General features: G+C 33.4%; 1 protein-coding gene across 5 annotated transcripts in view; it reads right to left on the bottom strand.

Annotated features, from left to right (window-relative positions):
- The window catches only part of SNX14 (sorting nexin 14), a 118,935-nt gene that overhangs the window by 77,278 nt on the left and 25,897 nt on the right, over positions 1-15,760 (bottom strand). For all 5 annotated transcript variants that reach the window (XM_081294874.1, XM_081294873.1, XM_081294871.1 and 2 more), the window contains exons 7-12: positions 7,131-7,215; positions 2,590-2,746; positions 1,338-1,413; positions 435-479; positions 251-331; positions 41-155 (exon numbers count right to left, since the gene is read on the bottom strand). In XM_081294874.1, coding sequence (XP_081151000.1) covers positions 41-155; positions 251-331; positions 435-479; positions 1,338-1,413; positions 2,590-2,746; positions 7,131-7,215 — 559 coding nt within the window. The remainder of the gene's footprint in view (positions 1-40; positions 156-250; positions 332-434; positions 480-1,337; positions 1,414-2,589; positions 2,747-7,130; positions 7,216-15,760) is intronic.

Here is a 15,760-nt window from a genome sequence, read left to right on the forward strand (position 1 = left end):
TTCTAAAAAGACTAGCAAAATACACAAGTATTTGCCTTACCAACAGTCAGACAAAACTGCAACACATGCACGGCTCCTTCTTGTTTCAGAAAGTTCATAAAACGAAATAAAAGATCTTGTTGCTCTCTGATTTGCTTCAATTCTAACTTCAGCACCTTGATACAATTAGGAGGAAGAGTAAGTTAAAGCTATATAAAGTGTTCTAAAATTGGCTGTTAGCAAATATAATTTTATTGCAGAAAATACTCACTGATGGTTTTTTATTTCTAGGTTCTGCAAATTTCTGCAAGAATGGAACCAAAGGGGAAGCTGGTTCTGTTGCTTTTTCAGGCTTTGAAGAAAAAGAATTAACTTAGTAAAATTGACACGTGATTTGACATTCAGAATCAAAAACTGGTAAATCTGAGGAGTTTTCTAATATGTTCAATACTCACTGGGCTGTCATCTATGAAGATTATAAGCAAATGATTCACAGTATCCTAGTAAAAAATAATAAACATAAGTCAAAGTAATTCCATTATTGTATCCTGCCCAGAATTCTCAGGATTTTGGTATTATATAATTTTCTAGAAAAATAACAAAACAAATGGAGCAGTGGCTAAGCATCTGCATTTATTTATAAAACAGAGACATTTTTAAACTCCATAATGCAAGTTCTTAACCTTAGTGAAAATGGGCAGAGAAAATCTAATTTTGGTATCTGAAATGTTTATTATTCCCATTTCTTCAAAATCCTGCTAGATCAAAGATGGGAGTCATCCAATTGTCCATCAATGGATAAACAGATAAGCAAAATGTGATACATACCTACAATAAACTATTACTCAGTGTCGGAAATGAAAAAAAAAAAATTCTAACACATGCTGCAACACGAAAGAAGCTTGAGGACATTATGTTAAGTGAAATAAGACAACAACTTAAGGGAACACTATGATTCCACTTATATAAAGTACCTAGAGTAGTCTAATTTATAAAGACAGAAAGAGTAGTGGTTGCCAGGGGCTGATGGAAGGGATGAGGAATTATTGTTTAATGGGCATGGTTTTAGTTTTTCAAGACAAAAAGTTCTAGAGATGGATGACAGTGATGGTTGCATAAAAAAATGAAATCTCAGGCTGGGGTTGTGGCTCAGTGGTAGAGCTCTTGCCTAGCACATGTGAGACACTGGGTTCGATCCTCAGCAGCACATATATATATATAAACAAGTAAATAAATAAAGTTATTTAAAAAATGAATATATCTAATACCACCAAATTGTATACATAAAAATGTTTAAGACAATGAGTTTTATGTTAAGTATATTTTATAATTGAAAGAATTTTTTAAATATTTCTTACTGGATCAGCTAGAAAATCCAAAGAAGGAAGGAACACAGAACCAGACAGGATCTCTCTTATAAGTAAGGTCAAGGACCTGGGAAAAGAAATAAACATTTATTTACAATAGTTCTTAATTTGCAAATGCATACTACCTACCTAAAGATTTTGTTAAAATGCAGACTACAATTCAGAAGTCTTGGATGGGACCTGAGATTCTGTTTTTCCAACAAACACCCAAATGTTACTCATGCTACTGGATTCAGAACTGGACTTGGGAGTCCTAACTTAGCTAAAACAGACTTAAAATACATTTTAAGTATTTTTATGGAAGGAACTATTTTCTAATGTCCCTCATATTAGAGAATATTTTTTTCCTCTCTGAAGTAACAGTCTGTTTTAGCTAAGTTAGGACTCCCAAGTCCAGTTCTATATCCAGTAGCATGAGTAACATTTGGGTGTTTGTTGGAAAAACAGAATCTCAGGTCCCATCCAAGACTTCTGAATTGTAGTCTGCATTTTAAACTAATGTTTAAGACTAAAATGTTTAATAGTATAATTACTTTGTAATTATGATATTGAATTTGATATATTTTTGTCAAAAATGAGGTTTCACTAATTTGCTGAGGCTGGCCTCATATCTTAAGTCTTCCTGCCTCAGCCTCCCAAGTAACAAGGATTTAAGGCACACACCAGTGTACCTAGCTAAAGATATCTTCATTAAAATATTAAAACTAAACAACAAAAAATATTAAAACAAAATGCTTTCAAAAACAAGGTTAATATTTAAAGTATATGAGTAAAATAAGCCATGATTTCTAAGAACTATTAGGGTAACAGTAACCAGGTAACTTATGGAACAATCTAAAGGTACTTCTATTAGAATAAGAGAGAATGGATTTGTTGACCTTTAAGTATTATTCTGAGTTGGATATCTAAAACCCAAACTTGTCTGTATAGTTTGTCAAAAATGTTTCTGCCTACAAGAATCATAATGAACATGTCTTTAAAGAGGAACACCAAGAAAATAAAATATAATGACCTCAAAAAAGAAAATTAATTCTTTATTTATCTTTGATTTCCAAGATCCAGATCCATTAAGAAAAAATTCTAAGCAACACCTAAGATGTAATAAATTATTTTCTTCAAAGAAAAACTATTGAAATCATAAATTAATACCAAGATTTAGTGAATTCTTATATAATCAAGAACAGCAATATACATATAGCATGGTACATAAATACTTCTATGATATTTTCTAGTCTATTTATACCTGCAGTCTGTTGCTTTAGGAGGCAAAATATAGGGGAAAAGTAATTCAGTAAGTTTCCTTAAATAATGTAATTCATCTCTTCGGCTTCTCAAAGCCACATGAAGCTCGGGACCATATTCTTCTAAAGCAGCTTGCTGTAAAAATTCTGTATTTTTTACTATAAACAAAAATAAAAAATAAATATTGAAAACAAGTTAAGCAATATTAAGTAACTTCAGCCATTTTGACCTAATCATCCCTTTCCTAGACCTCGCTCTCTTTTCAATATTTATTCCATAGGAAAATTTTTCAGAAAATAAATATAGTTGGGCATGGTGGCGCAAAGTCTATAATCCCAACAACTAAAGAGATTGAGGTAGGAGGACCATACATTTGAGGTCAGCCTCAACAACTTAGCAAGAGTCTATCTCAAAAATAAAAATAATCAAATAAATAAAAGAAAAAAGTAAAAAGGGCTGGGAATGTACTGGTAAAACAACCCAATACAAAAAAAAAAAAAGAAAGAAAGAAAATGAATGAATATAAAGAGAGAAATTCTTCATTGTTGAAAATTTGCTTATTTTTTTAATAAACTGATAATGGTCCTTTTCCCCAAACAAGAATCTAAAAATCATGATATAAAAATAGCAAATGATTTTTTAAAGTAGAAAAAGCTACAGATCGTGTGCTTTAGCACACACAGGTTTTTTTGTTATCAAAAGGTAGATATGTTCAGCTTCTACAGAAACAGAATTAATCAAAATTTTATTGTACCTGTTTTTACACTAATTTCATCCAGATAACCTTTAGATCTGTTACAGAAACTGGCTTCCCTGATGTTATGGTTTGGATGTGAGGTATCCCCCAAAAGCTCACATGTGAGACAGTGCAAGAATGTTCAGAGGATAAATGATTGGGTTGTGACAGACTTAACCCAATCAGTGAATTTATCCCCCGATAGGAGTTAACTGAGTGGTAACTGAAATAGTTCACTGGGGGTGTGGCAAAAGTCTCTCTCTGCTATCTGATCACCATGTGAGCTGCTTTCCTCTGCCATACTCTTCCACCATGATGTTCGGCCTCACCTTGAGCCCTGAGCAATGGAGCCAACCTTTTATGGACTAAGACCTTTAAAAGTGTGAGGCCCCAAATAAAATTCTCTTCCTCTATAGTTGTTCTGGTCAGGTCCTTTAGTCACATCAGTGAAAAAGCTGACTAAAATACCTGGATAAATTCTAAACCTTTTGCCAGAATGTGAAATCAAGAGGTATAAAACTGTATAAGGTACAAATCCAGAACAGACAGACTTCTTTGTAAATATTAACTGATTATAAAAGTTATATTAACAGAAAACAATTTTTAAAAGGCCAGGCACTAAATCTTATATATATATATATATATATATATATATATATATATATATATATATATATATATCAGAGCATATATAATCCCTCTGCATAATAATTACTTAATTTAAATTAAGTCAATGCTCCAGATATTCAGCAAACTGAGGGAAGAGGTGAGACTCTGCCTCAAAATGAAAAAAATAAAAAGGGCTGGGGGTATAGCTCAGTGGTAGAGTACCCCTGGGTTCAATAACCAGTACCTCAAAAAAAATGCACCCTATCTGTTGTACCTGAGGTACTAAAGCAGAACTGGCAAAGAACAGTTTATAGAAGAAATGCGTTTTAAATTATTGGCTAAGCTTTTTCCCACCATAAATTTGGCACGTTGAATTTTCTAAAAATTTATATGACAAGAATAGATCTAAATTCAGAAGACTAAGCTGTGCTAAATCCCAGCTCTACTTCTTTCCTGATATAATTTTGAACAATTGATAAAAGTCCTTTGGGCATTAGCAAATAGTCATTAACTTTTAATACTGAAAAGTCATCTTGTAGAGTACATAATTCTAATATTTGATATAATTAAGTATTCACACATGTTGTATAAATTAATCACTAGGCTGTAATCTATTCAATATCTGTCAGATGTGAGAATATTTTAGACCTACTTAATGAGAAATTGAAGAGATTGGACAAAACATTTAAAAAAATTTAAAAAGAGGGGGAAACCTTAATGGGATTATATAAGCAAAATACAGATGTTGGAATACAAAACATATTAATCACCAGTATCAAATGCCTCATCAGTTGGCTATTTGCAGCTGATAAAAGGAAAGGACTGGGGCTGGGGTTGAGCCTCAGCGGTAGAGCGCTGGCCTACCATGTGCTGGGTGCTGGGTTCATTCCTCAGCACTACATAAAAATAAAGATTTTGTGTCCAACTACAACTAGAGCAAAATATTTTTTAAAAAGTCCCCAGAATCCATGACAAGTAATATCTTCAGGTAGACAATCTGAAGTATAATCCCTCTGCATAATCATTACTTAATTTAAATTAAGTCAATGCTTCTACTGTGTGTGTGTGTGTATGTGTGTGTATTCAATAAGTCATAGAAGTACTTTCATAGATAGAAAACTTCTATGTAATTCCCCTTCTCAAGAGGCAGATTAAGCAATACATGGTGTGCACACCTGTAATCCCAGAGGCTCAGGAGGCTGAAGCAAGAGAATCGAGAGTTCAAAGCCAGCCTCAGCAAAAAGCAAGGCACTAAGCAACTCAGTGAAACTGTCTCTAAATAAAATACAAAAATAGGGCTGAGGATGTGGCTTAATGGTCGAGTGCCCCTGGGTTCAATCCTTGATTCCCCCCCCCCACTCCCCAAAAAAAGAGGCAGATTAAGCAAAGAACATCAAGGACAGGATGACTACAGATGAAGGGGTGAATCTTTTATTTCCTAAATTATACATAATTTTGAAAACAAATTCAAAAAATAAATGATGGGGCTGGGATTGTGGCTCAGTGGTAGAGTGCTCGCCTAGCAAGCACAAGGGACCGGGTTCGATCCTCAGCACCACATAAATGTAAAATAAAAATATTGTATCCACCTAAAGCTTGAGAATAAATATTTAAAAAAAAATAAATGAAAAATCAAGCAGTTGAAAACCTTTTTTCTAAGTTTAGTTCATTGTCATTACATGTAGAATACCAGAATATCTGAATAAAATTAGATCCCTCCTAATTATCTAGTCTTTTAATTCTATGGATTTTATTAACTACAATGTGATTAATGCAAGAAATTTGCATTTTATGGTAGTTTTATTAGGGAGGATGATTTTTTTTTACATAAACAGTAGCAAACCACCAACCCCTTTCTTCCAAAGATTCAACAAGAGTTTCACTCTTGGGTAAGCACTCCTGGGTTCAATCCCCATTACCAAAAAAAAAAAAAAAAAAAGACTTTCACTCAAACTAATCTGTCTCTACATATAACATCACTTTTATAGAGGCAAAATAATTGGGGAATTTTATTAAACTGATGAATTAAAGCTAAAAAAGGTGGCTCCATGTACTTGCAGGCTGATGTTTAGAGGTTTGTCAGTGGTGGTCGTTGGAACAAAATTAAAACTATATTGATATACATGACTGTATAACCAATGTGATTCTATAACCTGTGCACTCAGAAAAATAAGAAATTATACTCCATTTGATTCAAATGTATGAGATGTCAAGATCATTGTACTGTCATGGGTAACTAATAAAAAAAACTATATTGAAATTGCATTTCATGGACTAGGGGTATAACTCAATGATAGAGTACTTGCCCAGGATGTGTGAGGCTATGTGGGATCAATCCCTAGCACCACATTAGTACTTTTCTCATACAAAAACTTATAAATATTCATAGCAGCTTTATTTATAAGTGTCAAAAATCGGAAGCAACCAAGATGCCTTTCAATAAGTAAATGGAATAAACAAAGTATAGTATATCCATACAACAGAATATAATTGAATAACAATAAGAAATGAGTTATCAAGCCATTAAAAAGACACAGATGAGCCTAAACACCTATTAATAAATGAAAGAAACCAGTCTGAAACATACTGTATAATTCCAATCATATAATATTATGGTAATGCCAAAACTATAGAAATAGTTTTCCTATTTTTCTTCCTATAGTAAAATCACCTTTATGACATAGCTACAACAAAGATATTACCTCTAGTGTGTTTTTGTCAGTGATGTGACAATGATTTTAAAAGTTAATTTTTTTAATTTAACAATTAAGTTATATGTACTCAAACTCTTCTACACACATTCCTTTTTTAAGTATACTGAAGATCATCATTCCTTTCTTAAGTATATTGAAGAGATATATATTTTCTTGTTGTTTTGGTTTTTTGGGGGTGGGTGTTTTTATTTTTTGTATTTTTGCATTGCCAGGGATAAACCGAGGGCCTCACATATGTTAGGCAAGCATTCACCACTGAACTATATTCCCAGCCCTGAAATTATTTTACTTATTATAAATTTATAAGAACACAGAATAATTGTAAACATATAATTGGAAATGTTTCTCATAACAGAATTATATCAAAGAGCAAATACACCAATGATATGATCTAAATTAACTTCCATTAATACCATTTAATATATCAGGTGAAAGTTGGTATATAAAATCAAAATCACTCAAACAGTAAGTAGAAAACATTACCTTTCTGTCTGGCTTTAACTATCACTTCTATATGCTTCATTGCTGCTTTTAACAGTTTCTTGGTTATAATAGATGGAATATCCACCTAGATAAATTCAAAATTAATATAAAACTTTAAAAATACTTGTCACTAAATGGCAATAAGATACTGGAACATATCTTAAAATTTGAGGCATTAGGGAGAATATTTTTGACATTATAGTTCTATTATAGTTCATAAGAGTTATACATTTCAAAATTGTTAAAAGTAAATTTCAAATGTTCTCACCACAAAAAAGAATAACTATTTTAAGTGATAGATATATCAAATAGTTGGATTTAATTATTCCACATTGTATTCATTAATCACACTTTATATCACATAACTATGATTATTAATTGTGCACTTCTAATAAAAATTCAAAAACCATAGATATTATTCAGACTTTTTCAAAAAACATACTTTAAAAGCATTTAATACTAACTGAAACAGTTATTTATCACACCATTAAAAATTTATCTTAATACTTATAGACTAAAGAGGGAAATATTCCCACAAAATAATACCTTTATTCCTAGCTTATTTTTATACACGTTCTTTGTTTTAAATGTGTCTTAAAAACCTCCAGTAACTTATCATCCCTTGAAGCTATAGATTTCTGTTTACTAAAAAGTTAATTGAAAATGAATTTTTTCATTCAGCTAACAAGATGAACCTGGTTTTAAGATAAACTAAAGAATCCTACTTAGAAAAACAGTATTCAGTTTCTTTTCTCTCCACCAACATTTTTCAATGTAAAGGCTAAATGCCAAGTGATTATCATAGGTTAGAGAAGGATTAAGGGCAATATGTATACACCGAATAGAGGCAAAAAATGAAATAACAAAATAAACTTGAAATGAAATCACCAGAAAGAATGTTTATTAGACTTCAATAGGCTTATCTTCCACCATAAAACTTAACACCTTAAGTATAAGAAATATTTCACGTTAAGGAAGGAATAAAATCACAGGGGTAATCTAAGATCAAAAACCCACAAATTTTAGTGATTGGCTGGTAAAACTCAGAGAAGTTTACAGATATCTTTTGACTACATAAGATCAAACATGTTCAATAAATGGGAATATTTTTGCTAGTATTAGGCCTCATTGCAAAATAACATTACTCTTCCATTTATCCTTAGTCCCTTAGTACACAATGATTACAAATTATGGTGTTCTCATAATTATCAAAAAAACAAAAACAAGATATCTTAGTTTTCAAACATTTTACAAAATCTTGTCTCTCAGAATATTTGTGAAGATTTTCATTTGTAAGTTCCATTTTAGAACTGCAGGTCAGACTCAAAAGGCAAAATAATAATTTGTTCACTAAATTTTGATTTAAAAAATCCATGAAGCTTAAATTATACTTTGTTTTCACGATCCACTTTCAATTGACCTTATTTGGTCAAAGATAGAACATAGTAGTAGTAAGGTGACCCAGGCCTAATTCTTTTTTCCTTTTACTACCTCTGACACTTTGACATAATTACTTTCCATGAAATTGACATTATAATGACCCATTCATCTCTCAAGACAGTGATGTTGATAAGATTAGAAGAATACATAGCACAATAATTCAGAGAATGGAAGAAAATATTGACAAATCAGGTATCTGATAAAGAACTTATATCTAGAATATATAAAGAACTTTTGTAACTCAATAACAAAAAGACAAAATATGGGCAAAGAATCTGAGTACATATTTCTGCAATGAAATACATATCAAATGAAATCCAATACAGATTTCAGTCACAATGAAACACCACTCACAGTCACTAGAACTGGTTGAAAAAAAGGGAGAACCAAATCTTACAAGGATGTGGAGAAATCAAAACATTTATACACAGCTAATAATAATGTAAATGGTACAGCCACTCTGGAAAACAATATGGCAGTATCTCAAAAGTGTGAAACACAGTTACTATTTGACCTGGCAATTATACTCCCAAATATATACACCAGGTATCTACCAAAAAATAAAAAGGCACCTTGTACACACATGCTCACAGGTTCACTATACCAAAAGGTCAAAAGAATCCAATGTCCATCACCTGAACAATGGCTAAACAAATTACAGCATATATAAACAAAATACAGTTCTATATTATTTGGACATGAAAAATGAAAACGTGGGGGCTGGTGTGACTCAGTGATAGAGTGCTCACCTAGCACGTGCGAGGCCCTGGGCTCGACCCTCAACACCACATATAAGTAAATAAATTAAATAAAGATATTTAAAAGAATGAAAACATGGATAAGACTATTATGCTAAGTGAAAGAAACCAGCCACAAAAGGCCACATATTATATGATTCCATTTATATAAAATGTCTAGAATAGACAAATCCATTGAGACAGAAAAGTAAAATTGTAGTTGGCTATGGCTGAGGAGATAAGTGTTGGGGTTTATGGCTAAAGAATACAAAGTCTCTTACTAGGTGATAAAAAATATTCTAAAATTGATTGTGGTTATGTTTGTACAACTCTGTGACATGAATATGCTAGAAGTCCCTGAACTATATACTTTAAATGGGTGAACTATATGACATGTAAATAATTTCAATAAAGCCATTATAAAATATATATGTCTCACACTTCAAGTATGAGGTGCTATTATTTTAGAATCCTATAGGTTATCTCAAAGTCCAACAGAGCAGAATTTTCTATTAACTAATTCACTGTAAAGAGAACAAATATTTTAATTTTTTTCAGAAAAGCTATAATTTAAATGGCCTATCATCAATATCTGATATTTCTTTTTTTTTTAAGAGAGAGAGAGAGAGAGAGAATTTTTTTCCATTTTTTTTATTGGTTGTTCACAACATTACAAAGCTCTTGACAAATCATATTTCATACATTAGAATCAAGTGGGTTATGAACTCCCATTTTTACCCCAAATACAGATTGCAGAATCACATCGGTTACACATCACATTTTTACATACTGCCATATTAGTGACTGTTGTATTCTGCTACCTTTCCTATCCTCTACTATCCCCCCTCCACTCCCCTCCCATCTTCTATCTCTACCCCATCTACTGTAATTCATTTCCCTCCATGTTTGTCATCCCATTCCCCTCATAACCTCTTATATGTAATTTTGTATAACAATGAGGGTCTCCCTCCATTTCCATGTGATTTCCCTTTTTTCTCCCTTTCCCTCCCACCTCATGTCTCTGTATAATGTTAATCTTTTCTTCCTGCTCTTCCTCCCTGTTCTGTTCTTAGTTGCTCTCATTATATCAAAGAAGACATTTGGTATTTGTTTTTTAGGGATTGGCTAGCTTCACTAAGCATAATCTGCTCTAGTGCCATCCATTTCCCTGCAAATTCCGTGATTTTGTCATTTTTTAGTGCTGCGTAATACTCCATGGTGTATAAATGCCACATTTTTTTTATCCATTCATCTATTGAAGGGCATCTGGGTTGATTCCACAGTCTAGCAATTGTGAATTGTGCTGCTATGAACATCGATGTGGCAGTATCCCTGTAGTGTGCTCTTTTAAGGTCTTCAGGAAATAGTCCGAGAAGGGCAATAGCTGGGTCAAATGGTGGTTCCATTCCCAGCTTTCCCAGGAATCTCCATACTGCTTTCCAAATTGGCCGCACCCATTTGCAGTCCCACCAGAGATGTACAAGAGTACCCTTTTCCCCACATCCTCGCCAGCACTCATTGTTCTTTGACTTCATCATGGCTGCCAATCTTACTAGGGTGAGGTGGTATCTTAGGGTGGTTTTGATTTTCATTTCCTTGACTGCTAGAGATGGTGAGCATTTTTTCATGTACTTGTTGATTGATTGTATGTCCTCCTCTGTGAAGTGTTTGTTCATGTCCTTGGCCCATTTGTTGATTGGGTTATTTGTTTTCTTATTGTCTAATTTTTTGAGTTCTTTGTATACTCTGGATATTAGGGCTCTATCTGAAGTGTGAGGATTAAAAATTTGTTCCCAGGATGTAGGCTCCCTATTTACCTCTCTTATAGTTTCTCTTGCTGTAAAAAAAACTTTTCAGTTTAAGAAAGTCCCATTTGTTGATTCTTGTTATTAACTCTTGTGCTATGGGTGTCCTATTAAGGAATTTTGAGCCCGTCCCCACAATCTATAGATCGGAGCCAACTTTTCCTTCTATCAGACGGAGAGTCTCTGATTTGATATCTAGCTCCTTGATCCACTTTGAGTTGACTTTTGTGCATGGTGAGAGGAGGGGATTCAGTTTCATTTTGTTGCATATGGACTTCCAGTTTTCCCAACACCATTTGTTGAAGATGCTATCCTTTCTCCATTGCATGTTTTTAGCTCCTTTATCAAATAAAGGATAGTTGTAGCTTTGTGGATTAGTCTCTGTGTCCTCTATTCTGTACCATTGGTCCACCCGCCTGTTCTGGTACCAGTACCATGCTGTTTTTATTATTATTGCTCTGTAATATAGTTTGAAATCTGGTATCGCTATACCACCTGATTCACACTTCCTGCTTAGAATTGTTTCTGCTATTCTGGGTCTTTTATTTTTCCATATGAATTTCATGATTGCTTTATCTATTTCTACAAGAAATGCCATTGGGATTTTGATTGGCATTGCAATAAACCTATAGAGAACTTTTGGTAATATCGCCATTTTGATGATGTTAGTTCTGCCTATCCATGAACAAGGTATATTTTTCCATCTTCTAAGATCCTCTTCTATTTCTCTCTTTAGGGTTCTGTAGTTTTCATTGTATAGGTCTTTCACCTCTTTTGTTAGGTTGATTCCCAAGTATTTTTTTTTTTTTTGAGGATATTGTGAATGGAGTGTTTTTCCTCATTTCCGTTTCAGAAGTTTTGTCACTGATATACAGAAATGCCTTTGATTTATGTGTGTTGATTTTATATCCTGCCACTTTGCTGAATTCATTTATTAGTTCTAGTAGTTTTTTTGTAGACCCTTTTGGGTCTTCTAGGTATAGAATCATGTCATCCGCAAATAGTGATAATTTAAGTTCTTCTTTTCCTATTTTTATGCCTTTAATTTCTTTCGTCTGTCTAATTGCTCTGGCCAGTGTTTCAAGAACTATATTGAATAGAAGTGGTGATAGGGGGCATCCCTGTCTTGTTCCAGATTTTAGAGGGAATGCCTTCAATTTTTCTCCATTCAGAATGATGCTAGCCTGAGGCTTAGCATAGATAGCTTTTACAATGTCAAGGTAAGTTCCTGTTATCCCTATTTTTTCTAACGTTTTGAACATAAAGGGATGCTGTACTTTGTCAAATGCTTTTTCTGCGTCTATCGAGATGATCATATGGTTCTTATCTTTAAGTCTATTGATGTGGTGAATAACATTTATTGATTTCCGTATACTGAACCAGCCTTGCATCCCAGGGATGAATCCTACTTGATCATGGTGCACAATTTTTTTGATGTGCCTTTGTATCCAATTCGCCAGATTTTATTGAGGATTTTTGCATCTAGCTTCATTAGAGATATTGGTCTGTAGTTTTCTTTCTTTGAGGTGTCTTTGTCTGGTTTCGGAATCAGGGTGATGTTGGCCTCATAGAATGAATTTGGCAGAGCTCCCTCTTTTTCTATTTCCTGAAATAACTTGAAAAGTATTGGTATTAATTCTTCTTTAAAGGTTTTGTAGAACTCCGCTGTATACCCATCCGGTCCTGGGCTTTTCTTGGTTGGAAGTCTTTTGATTGCTTCTTCTATTTCATCTATTGATATTGGTCTGTTTAAGTTGTGAGTTTCCTCCTGACTCAGTCTGGGCAAATCATATGACTTAAGGAATTTATCGATGTCTTCACTATCTTCTATTTTATTGGAATATAGGTTTTCAAAATAATTTCTAATTGTTTTCTGTATTTCTGAAGCGTCTGTTGTAATATTGCCTTTTTCATCCCGTATGTTAGTAATTTGAGTTCTCTCTCTTCTTCTCTTCGTTAGTATGGCTAGGGGTCTGTTGATCTTATTTATTTTTTCAAAGAACCAACTTTTTGTTTTGTTAATTTTTTCAATAGTTTCTTTTGTTTCAATTTCATTAATTTCTGCTCTGATTTTAATTAATTCTTGCCTTCTGCTACATTTGCTATTGTTTTGCTCTTCCTTTTCTAGGGCTTTGAGATGAAGTGTGAGCTCATTTATTTGTTGGTTTTTCCTTTTTTTGAGGAATGACCTCCAGGCGATGAATTTCCCTCTTAAAACTGCTTTCATTGTGTCCCATAGATTCCGATATGTTGTGTCTGTATTTTCATTTATCTCTAAGAATTTTTTGATTTCCTCCTTTATGTCTTCTGTAACCCATTGATCATTCAGTAACATATTGTTCATTGTCCATGTGATGTAGAATTTTTCCTTCCTTCTTTTATCATTGATTTCCAGTTTCATTCCATTATGATCTGATAAAGTGCATGGTATTATCTCAACCCCTTTATATTTACTGAGGGTTGCCCTATGGCATAATATATGATCTATTTTTGAGAAGGTTCCATGTCAGTTAAGTCTAGGTTATTGATTTTGATGATGTTAGTTCATGCCTATCCATGAACAGGGAATATTTTTCCATCTTCTGAGGTCTTCTTCTATATCTCTCTTCAGGGTTATGTAGTTTTCATTGTATAGGTCTTTCACCTCTTTTGTTAGGTTGATTCCCAAGTATTTTTTTTTTTTTTGAGGATATTGTGAATGGAGTGTTTTTCCTCATTTCCGTTTCAGAAGTTTTGTCACTGATATACAGAAATGCATTTGATTTATGCGTGTTGATTTTATATCCTGCCACTTTGCTGAATTCATTTATTAGCTCTAATAGTTTCTTTGTAGACCCTTTTGGGTCTGTTAGGTATAGAATCATGTCATCTGCAAATAGTGATAATTTAAGTTCTTCTTTTCCTATTTTTATGCCTTTAATTTCTTTCGTCTGTCTAATTGCTCTGGCCAGTGTTTCGAGGACTATGTTGAACAGAAGTGGTGAGAGAGGGCATCCCTGTCTTGTACCAGATCTTAGAGGGAATGCCTTCAATTTTTCTCCATTCAGAATGATGCTGGCCTGTGGCTTCTCATAGATTGCTTTTACAATGTTGAGGTATGATCCTGTTATCCCTAATTTTTCTAGAGTTTTGAACATAAAGGGATGCTGTACTTTGTCGAATGCTTTTTCTGCATCTATCGAGATGCTCATATGGTTCTTATTTTTAAGTCTATTGATGTGGTGAATAACATTTATTGATTTCCGTATATTGAACCATCCTTGCATCCCAGGGATGAATCCTATTTGATCATGGTGCACAATTTTTTTGATATGATTTTGAATCTGATTCGCCAGAATTTTATTGAGGATTTTTGCATCTAGGTTCATTAGAGATATTGGTCTGTAGTTTTCTTTCTTTGAAGTGTCTCTGTCTGGTTTAGGCATCAGGGTGATGTTGGCCTCATAGAATGAATTTGGAAGTTCTCCCTCTTTTTCTATTTCCTGGAATAGCTTGAAAAGTATTGGTGTTAGTTCCTCTTTAAAGGTTTTGTAAAACTCTGCTATATACCCATCTGGTCCTGGGCTTTTCTTAGTTGGTAGTCTTTTGATGGTTTCTTCTATTTCCTCTATTGTTATTGGTCTGTTTAGGTCGTCTATATCTTCCTGACTCAATCTGGGCAGATCATATGACTTAAGAAATTTATCGATGTCTTCACTATCTTCTATTTTATTGGAGTATAAGGATTCAAAATAATTTCTGATTATCTTCTGTATTTCTGAAGTGTCTGTTGTGATACAATATCTTTATTTTTTATGTGGTGCTGAGGATCAAACCCAGCGCCCCGCCCATGCCAGGCGAGCGCGCTACCGCTTGAGCCACATCCCCAGCGCAACATCTGATATTTCTTACTAAATTGTTTATCAACTTTTTTCAAAAACCATAAATGCTCAATGCAAAAAAAAAAAAAATGGCAAACATAAAGAAGTACAGAGAAAAAAACAAAATTCAGCAATAGTCCACAACCACAATAAGTATTAACAGTAATAAGGACAAATATGTCCTTAAATACATACCAAATACATTACTTTCCAGGCTCTTCCACTTACTATTTAAGATAAATATTTCCCATGTAAATTAGCAGTGTTCTACAGAACAATGTTTCGTGGCTTATAGTTAGTATATATTATACGTACCAAAAGAATAATCCAATCAGTGGGTATTAGGTTTTCTTTTGAATTTTCCTTATTACAAATTATAATGAAATAAATCTTTGAATATATATTTCATATATATATCTTTGATTATTTCCTTAACATATTATAAAAACAGAATTGAATTTGGGAATACACACTTTTTTTGTTGGGGGCGGGGGGGGGGGGAATACTAGGGATTGAACCCAGGGTGCTTAAGCACTGAGTCACAACCCCATCCCTTTTTGAAGATGATCTTCTAAGTTGCTTAGGGCCTCACCAAGTTGCCAAAGCTGGCTTTAAATTTGTGATCTTCCTACTTCAGCCACCAAGCTGCTGAGATTACAGACCACCACCAAGTCTTAATAAAGATTACAGGCAATTTAGCAAGACTTTAAGCAACTTAGTAAGACCATTTCTCAATTAAAAAACAAAAAGGGCTGGGGATGTAACTCAGAGGAAAAGCAACCCTGGGT

This window comes from Spermophilus citellus (assembly GCF_964194105.1).
Source record: "Spermophilus citellus genome assembly, chromosome: 5".
NCBI lineage: Eukaryota > Metazoa > Chordata > Mammalia > Rodentia > Sciuridae > Spermophilus > Spermophilus citellus.